Raw genomic sequence first — 9,102 nt, forward strand, 5'->3', positions numbered from 1 at the left:
ATCCAGTCTGAAAATTGTGAAACGTGGTCTATCGGCTCTTCAGGGTGGTGCAAGGCAGGTGGTTGGAGACACCTTCAGATTGTGACCTGAGAACTCTTCAGGGTGGTAGGGTGGTGCTAGGGCAGGTTGTAACCTGCAGTGGGCGTTGAAGCGTCCTTTCAGTTGTGGCTGATAAATTACAGGGCAGCGAAGCATCCTTCCAACAGCAGCTGGTAAACAGAGTGTTGGGGCACTCATCAGGTTGCGGCTTGACTTATAGGGCGTTGGGGCGTCCCTCCAGTTGCAACAGGTATTAGGGTGTAGTAGCATCCTACAAGTTGTAGCCTGTAAATTAGGGGGTTGACGCCTCCCTCAGTTGTAGCTAAAATCTTGATGTCATTATATTCTTTTAAAAGGAGATAAAAAGACAATTACTAAGAAGCATTTGGTGGTTTTTGACCCAGAGGGATTTTTCCACCTAAAAATATCTGTGTCCACTATTTTATCTTTCTGCATTGTTGTCTAGTATTGTCTACTGTTGATTATTGTTTATGATTATCTAAAGAAGAACAATAATAATAATTGAAGATCAACTAATGCTCTGAAAAAGATTAAAAAGTGTTAATTGCTAAGAAATATTGATTCACCCCCCTCTTAGTATTTCCAACACTAACAAATTATTAAACTTGGCTACAAACACTTCAACATTTCTCCCAACCATATTGCACTTGCTTTGAGCTTCCTGAACTAAATTCTTTTTTGTTAGAACTTTATTGGTCTCCATGATCATTGAAGTTCTATCAGTGACTCCTAGAGAGCTTTCAACTCATCGCAGGATTTAGAATACAGGAACTTTATTTTTTATTTGCCATTTGGGGTTTATTTCGTAATTCTTCCAATATTTGTTGAATTGGCTGTTGTGTCCAATATGCTAATGCAGATTCATCTTCAATCAATCCGAATGAATTCCAAAGCTCTGTGATCTCAGCTATAATGTGAGCCCAAAGAATGTACTTAGCTCCAATTAAATAAGACTTACCAACTAACTTGCCCTGCGTCTATTCCAATTCTCCCTGTAGCTTGGCCTTGATTTTTTAGTATTCGGTGATGATACCATCCTGCACCACCATATACTCCTTCAAAATATCTAATTGGTTGTTCTTTATAGTAATAGTTCTTTTCAAACTTTCAACTTCAAGCTATTTAAAATTCAAATCTGCCAATGTTTTGGCCAATTCTTCATATGGGTCAACTAGCACAGTAGATTGGGAAGATGAAGGCCTTTAATGAACTTGCTTTGCTTCTTTTCTTTTTAAGATTTACATTTGCTGCTCATATATTTCAATTTGTTTATTCATTTGAATAATTTGTTGTAATAATTGGTCTTTTTCTTGTTGAAGTGCCTACAATTCTAGAGTTTGAACATGACCTATATTTGGAATCTTCATTTTCTTTTTCAATGCCAATATTTCATTGTCTTTAGTTTTAACCAAACCTGTACTGACTTGACATCTTTGTGGTTGGCTCCAAAATCAATTATCCATTGCTCAACTTCATCAATTCTCATCTGTTTAGTTCTATTTGCCAAGTTCTCTTTTCTCAGCTATTTGTCAATTTTAGACCATAGTTTGTACTTTATTTTTGCTTATAGAGGTCTACATTATATCCCTGAACACCATCTCTCCAGTTTGCCTATGTAAGTCCATCTTCTCAACTAGATTTATCTTGTCTAAGTCAAATCTAAGTTTTGTTGCCTTGTAATCATCTGTTGTTTTGACAGTCAAAGATTTAGGCTCCAATATAGCCATATTCAATTACCCTTTCTCAAAATCTAAAGCTGATGGGAGTATGGTCTATGAAGACCCTTGTTCCCACATTTGTGAGTACATTTATTTCTTGATTTTAGTACTTTCACTCTTCATCTCTAAGTATAGGGGAGAATATAGTCTTTTGCTTTGCCTGATCAATTGTTGTTGTAGCATCTCTACCTCCTGAAATACTTGAACTTCCTATACACGCTGATGAAACAAATTCTGCGGAGAAAAACAAGATCACTTGGTGATGCTTCTTCTGAACTTTGTATTGACTTGTCTCCTTCATCTGCTTGTTCCTTGGTCCTTTAGTTTTTACTAGATTCTTCTTCTTCTTCCATATCTAAAACTATTTGAGAAATCTCCACATGAGACCTTTGATTGATCTATTCATGTTGTTGTGGTGTTTCTATTATTGATCGCTGGGTAGACTAGATAGAATCCTAGACTTGACTCTGTAAAATCTGCTAAACATTTTCCCAACTGTCCTAATTTGCCAATTTTTCTATCTTTGGTTTGCTTACATGACGGTAAGGGGCAGGGCCTTGTTCCATTCTTTTTTAGTAATGACAAGAAGAGGATCATAAGTCCATGGTTCTCCCTGATGAAATCCCATCTCCTTAAGCATTTTTTCAACTACCCGCAATGCTGACATGGCATCGACAATAAAGGGTCCAACTTCTTTCTTCAGTTTGGATGTGACCTGCTGCTTCTTGGAGGCAAAATGAACATAATCTGACTCTAATCTTTGCCTAATATATTCCAAGGCAAATAATCTCATTGTCAAGAATATGGGTCATAGATATGGCCAAGAGTCGAAAGTTGAAACCATAGATTCTGATTTATGTATTGTTTTCGAAAAAATACCAATCTCCCACTCTGGTATCAGAACTTAACTGAAGTAATCTTTTGAACTCAGGAAATACCCTTGGGGGCAATTCCTCATGGATGACTATGGGGAATTCGCTAGAGAGAAGGTGGTTGGCGTCTCCGGATGATAGAGAGTTCAAACGTAGCCTATCGAGACTGGAGAGTAAGGTAAATCTATGTAACGAAAAAAGGCGGCAAGTGGTGATATGCCCAATAAGGTTGGTCTAGCAGTGTATCTGTATCGGTTATTCTGCATTAGTTGGTTGGCCTTATACGAGCGAAGTTATTACATTGCAGTCTTCTCTGGCTCTGTTGCAGATAGAGAATGAAGGATTGAAGACTCAGTTGAAGAATGAAGTGGTTCTGTTCCATAATGCATTGGTAGAGAAATCTAGGGAGGTTGCTACCCTGGAGAGCACTGACAGAATGAGGAATTGCCCCCAAGGGTATTTCCTAAGTTCTGAAGATTACTTCAGTTAGGTCCTGGGGGGGAGATTCGTATTTGTTCAAAAACAATACATAAATCAGAATTTATGGTTACAACTTTCAACTCTTGGCCATATCTATGACCTGTATTCTTGACAATAAGATTCTTTTCCTTGGAATATATTAGGCAAAGATTAGAGTCAGATTATGTTCATTTTGCCTCCAAGAAGCAGCAGGTCACATCCAAACTGAAGAAAGAAGCTGGACCCTTTAATGTCAAGGAGAACCATGGACTTATGATCCTCTTCTTGTCATTACTAAAAAAGAATGGAACAAGGCCTTGCCCCTTATCGTCATGTAAGCAAACCAAAGATAGAAAAATTAGCAAATTAGGACAGTTGGGAAAATGTTTAGCAGATTTTACAGAGTCAAGTCTAGGATTCTGTCTAGTCTACCCAACGATAAATAACAGAAACACCACAACAACATGCAAAGATCAATCAAAGGTCTCATGTGAAGATTTCTCATCCAATGGTTTTTGGGGGGTCCCCCAGTGGTTTTGAATGCCATTTGGGGAGGAGAGGGGAGGTAATACACTGTTGCCACTTCTTGCCTGCCAAAACTAGTGGTATTTGTTTCGAATCCCCCCTCCCCCTATTGGACAATGTAACTAGTTTCAGTCTTCATAATTTGTACCATTATGTAAAAAGTAAAAGAAAAAAAATATATTATTATTTTTTTGATAAGCATGTTCTTCATGCTTCTAGGTCTTTTGTTACGAACAAACTTTGTATACTCACAAGTTAAATATTCCAGAAGACTTGGAATATGAAGATCTCCATTGAAGATACAAGAATATATATTAAAATGTATGAATGAGAATGACATTACAAATGAGAGTGAGGGCCTGCTTATACACCCTATGCAAATGTCCCTTTATGAATGGTCATGTCCTTTAGGGGCATACCTCTTCATTAACTAATTACTAATTAATCATTATTTATGATGTGTTATTATTTATATTTACATTATTTATATCTATATTTTATTCATAACATTGCCTTCCTCCTCAAAAAGCTTTGTCCTCAAAGCTTGTTGATGAAAAGGCTTGATCTATTTTTCTGTTTCGAATGTCTTCTCATCTCGGAACTGCCATCTTCATTGATACAAGTTGATATGTTCCTTGGACTGATATGTAAAATTGTCTCACGGAGAAAGGAGCTGACCATCCTAAATTAATCTTCTGTGGAACCTTCCGCTTACTAGAAACTTGTGATGAATTGTTATCACAAGACTGAATTTTGCACACATCAGTATTCTTTGAAACATAAGTTTGTTGTTTATGTTTTGAGTGATACGGAAACATAGATTGATTGAGTTGTCTACTGTTGTGATTCGGATGTTGATAAGGAGTTCTTTTGGTTTGACTTTCCCTTATCAAATGTATGGTAATTTCCAATGTTGCAATTATCGTTATCGAGATATTATTGGCAAGGGGAAAAAACGGGAAAATCGGGAAAAAAATTGTAAAATACAAAATATTCATTTTTTTCCAATTTTTTTAATATCTAAAGCATCTACAACATAAAATAAATACATTGACACATAAATATGATAAAAGAACTAATATATAAGATGTGTAATATCATTTCTAGTGCTACATCACACATAACAGTGAATCATGTCCTGAACAATAAGTCCTGACTCCTGAGTCCCAACTCAGCCTCAAAATATCAACAAAAAATATAATAATGTATCTCATATCATGAGTCATAATGTCATATACAATGAAATGAACCAAATAACTAAAGTCTAATACCACTGATTTCCTCTACCCCTCTTGCGAGAAAATGCAATAGCTTTCCCTTTCCCTCTAGATATAGATGTCGGTGGAGTTGGCAGTGGACTTTGTTGTGCTCTAGAAGCTGAAGAACTAGGAGCTACAAGAGGTAGACCACGTCCTCTACTGGTGACAGGGGTAGCCTGGGTAGGTTGTGTCACCTCCTCCTCTTGTTGCTCCTCCTCCTCATAAAAAATTCGGAGAAAAAAATAAAAAATAAAAAAAATATTTGTCCAAAAGATTTTTTCCCAAAAAATCGCGATTTTTCGAGATTAAAAAAAAAAGGGCGTAAAAATCAGGGGATAATATCACCAAACTCAAAAAATCGCAATTTGCCGATAATATCGCCAAACTCAAAAAATCGCAATTTGCCGATAATATCGCGATTTCCGCAACACTGGTAATTTCCTTATTTACTTTGGGTACTAATGTAGTTGAGTTCATTATAGAATCTTCACTTGAAACCTCTAATGTTTGAACTGCAACTTTTGAGTACATTTTTACTTCATTTGGTTTATCCTCTTCTTCAGTTGTGATATTGATTAGATCGGTATTCGTTCCCTTATCTTCAACTTGGACTATTACGACTGGAGACTTCGATACTTCTTCTTGATTAAATTGTTCTAACTTATCTTTTAGCAACTTCTTATGTAGAATCCTTCTTTAAATGCTTCAAGTGTAGAATCCTTCTTTGAATGCTTCAAGTGTAGAATCCTTCTTTGGATGGAGGTAGGGTCTTTGAGGTCTTCTTTTTCAAAGTGTTGTTCCTTGTAGATGATATGATCCTTGTGATAAGATGGATAGTCCTCCTTGATGCTTCTTAGTTCTCCTAGATGCTTGGTCCTTATGTATTCTCCTTCAATTGGATGATCTTTAAGCTGCCTTTCCTTGTTGTTGTCACCTAAGAGGACCCAATGCCAAACTTTCACAACTAAGAGTACTACTCTCCAAGTCTAGTCAAGCAACCAATCTTCTATTTGGAAATTCTTAACCCCAACATTGGATGTTCGGAATGATGGACCTCCTCAGTCTAGGACTCCTCCCAAGATTACACGTCCAAGCCCTTACAACCCCAAGATCTCTCCAAACAACATTATCAAAAAAGACATTGGCCCCTCCAGGGTGATTGATGACTCAATTGAGAAGCCTTATTCTCTCTCCTTTGTTCGGCCTTGGCTGCTAGTTCTAGAATGTGTTCACATCCTTTCTCTATAGCCATCATGGTTTTGTTTCTACACTTATTATATACCTCTTTTATCTAGATACTTAACTCTTTTTTGCTTTTAATAGAGCAGCAATAGGAGCTGCTTTTGCACTCTCATTGTGCTCTTACACTGGATGTACTTATTAAGTCCCATTGACCTACTTATCTTTGTCATTCATTGGACAATAATAAAATTGTTGTATCTTGTACCCCTCACCTACTTTATTCTGTTTCAGTTATCTTTTATTAACACCATCGCTCTTCTACTTAAACTATTATTGGTAATAACATTTTTCCTCTCCATATGTCATCACGAGGGAATGTGTGTGGTAGCTACCACTGCCTACCTCAATCTGTATAAACATTGTTGTATGTAATTGGAGACATGCTGACTATTGTATTGGGAGGTTACCTCCTCAAGGTGGCAAAGTAATATAGATCTGCAGATTTGTTTAGTATTATGACTCTATTTTTGGTTTAGTATCCTTCCGATTAATTACAGTCATAATGGTTTCTTGGACTCCATGGCAATTTGTTCAGGGTTTGATGGGACTGAAATACACTAGTTTAATGTTTATTGAATCCTGAGATGTTGCTCGTTCTAGGTGGTGTTGGTGTTCCTTTATCGACTTTTTTGTAATTTGCTTTGTACTATAATAGCTTCTTCTTTTCCCCTAAGTGGTTCACAGATCCCGGAGATTGGTGACCACTACATCCACGGAATATTTGTACCAGGCAGATCCACCCAAAGGGAACACTTCTTACTATCTCAACCATGGAGCCTGACCCCGAGAGTGTCGAGAGAATTGAACCCATGACCTCTCAATAGCAAAGGAAAAACTCGACCCATTGAACTAACCCTCCGGGCTTTGTGCCATAATATCTTATTAATAGAATATTGAAGAATATTTAAAACGATAAAATCAGAGAAAGCAAAAAAAAAATGGAGGTTTCTAGCATAACTTTTTGCATGTACAGCATCTCACCCTACAAATCCATAGACTTTAAAATCAAAACATCTTAATCATATGGTCACTAAGCTTACTAGAAGTAAGATGCTTAAAACGGTATAAATCATATGCCCTAGGAATATTAGTGCTATGATAAAGAATGGAAGAGACATTGGATCATGGTGCCGATTTACAAAAGAAAACGTTACAGGACTGCTCGAATCAATATAACATGGGAGATGGTTACTGTGTGTCTGTGGGCAGTTACATTTAGATACAACTTTTGACCATTGAATTTTGAATGCTGAAAGCGTTGGTTCTTGGAATGGACAACATGTAGGTATTTTCACTCAGACAGTCCTTTCCTAACTTCCATTGTTATCACCTCTATGGTCCCTAAACAATGTATTCTATAATTCACATCCCTTCCATCTGCTGGTCTGATAACAGGGTGCATTTTCAGTATATATTTGGGAATTTATTTAAACTATTCCAGAAGCATAGAAATCCGCGAGAACAAACTTACTTGGCTCTGTCAAAATTGAGACCCATGCGCTTCCCTCCATCCTTTACTGTTGAGAACTCGGGAACAACAGAGGCTTTAAGCATCCATCCCAATTCAAGAGACCAAATATTGAAATTGTATTTTGTGTGAGAAAAAACAAGAGGCAAACATGGCGGTAGCTACCTGGCAAGGGATTGTAATACCCCAAAACTTCCAAATGTTTTCCATCGCGGGGTGCCCTGCTGTCGGCGGCAACTATCCGGTAAAATGGTCGATTGCTGCATCCAAATCGAGCCAACCGCAAACGAACGACACCCATGTCTGAAACTTCGTCAGTCTAAATTAATGTTTTAGCTCGCCTTCGAAATTCAAGTATCATCGATCAAAATGGCACCGAAGGGATTATGGGATTGAGTATCCTTAGGTTGCGGTGTATCAGTGAAAACTGTGAAAGGAGTAAGAGAGGAGATTTATATTCGGTGCATTTTGGGTTGTGGGTGAGAGATTTTAATTAATTTCAGTTCATTGGAATATTTTAAATTGGTGTAATGAGATCTCTTTGTTTTGTGGGACAAGGGATCCACTTCCCGGTTAAATGGGTGTATGAGACCCCTTTGTTTTGTGGGATACTAAATTGGTGTAATGAGACCTCCTTGTTTTGTGGGACGAGGGACCCATCTCCGCACTAAATTGGTGTATGGGACCCCCTTGTTTTGTGGGACAAGGGACCCACCTCGGTGCTAAATTGGTGTATAAGACCCCCTTGTTTTGTAGGACAAGGGACTCACCTCTGTGCAACGATTTGATTGCTAAGGCATACATACTCTACCCCCTCTGGTTTTGAACATGTGATCTCTCAGGAGGAAACACATGCTCTTAACCATTAGGCCCATTCAAGCTGTATATATTAATTTCAAGTCACATATATTAATATTAAAACACTTTTTTTGTTTAGGAAGAGATACAGTATTCACTAAATTATTGGAGGATAAAAAACTCCTTATTGAAATTGATTTTAATTAATTTTAGTTCACATATATTATATTAAACCAATTTATTTATTTTTGGTTTAGTTCGAGATACCGTCTTAGCTAGATTATTAGATGGTAAAAAAATAAGTGATTTTATAAAATAAGGATAAAGTTAAAATATGACTATTTTAAAATTTAAAAAAAAAAAAAATGATGGGGTAATAAAGAGTAGGGAAAAACAATTATGATATTATAAGGAGGTGACCATCAATGATGGGGTAGTAAAGAGTAGGAAAAAAAAAATTATGATATTATAAGGAGGTGATCGACTTCAAATATGAAAATCAAAAATATCTCCTTGCCTTGACTAATATTAAGAGGAAAATGAGCATTGCTAAAATAAGAACAAATTCTTATGAGCTTCGTAATGAAACTAGGCATTGGTCAATTCCCAAAATACAGTCGAATGAAAAAATGTGTCACCTTTGCGGCACTAAAAGGTTAATAAAAATCATTTTCTCTTAGATTGTCCATCTTATACTGATA

At 36.8% G+C, this 9,102-nt stretch overlaps 1 protein-coding gene across 1 annotated transcript in view; it reads right to left on the reverse strand.

Moving 5' to 3' along the window:
- Positions 1-8,084, reverse strand: part of LOC149191247 (small ribosomal subunit protein bS16m/bS16c-like) — a 77,309-nt gene extending 69,225 nt beyond the window's left edge. The window contains exons 1-2 of the mRNA XM_089404142.1: positions 7,769-8,084; positions 7,607-7,652 (exon numbers count right to left, since the gene is read on the reverse strand). Of these exons, the coding sequence (XP_089260268.1) occupies positions 7,607-7,652; positions 7,769-7,904 (182 nt within the window). The 5' untranslated portion in view covers positions 7,905-8,084. The remainder of the gene's footprint in view (positions 1-7,606; positions 7,653-7,768) is intronic.
- Between the last annotated feature and the right edge of the window lie 1,018 nt (positions 8,085-9,102).

The sequence above is a fragment of the Pinus tabuliformis genome, chromosome 2_2 (genome assembly GCF_031772625.1).
Source record: "Pinus tabuliformis cultivar Carrire ecotype Pingquan chromosome 2_2, CPIR1, whole genome shotgun sequence".
Lineage (NCBI taxonomy): Eukaryota > Viridiplantae > Streptophyta > Pinopsida > Pinales > Pinaceae > Pinus > Pinus tabuliformis.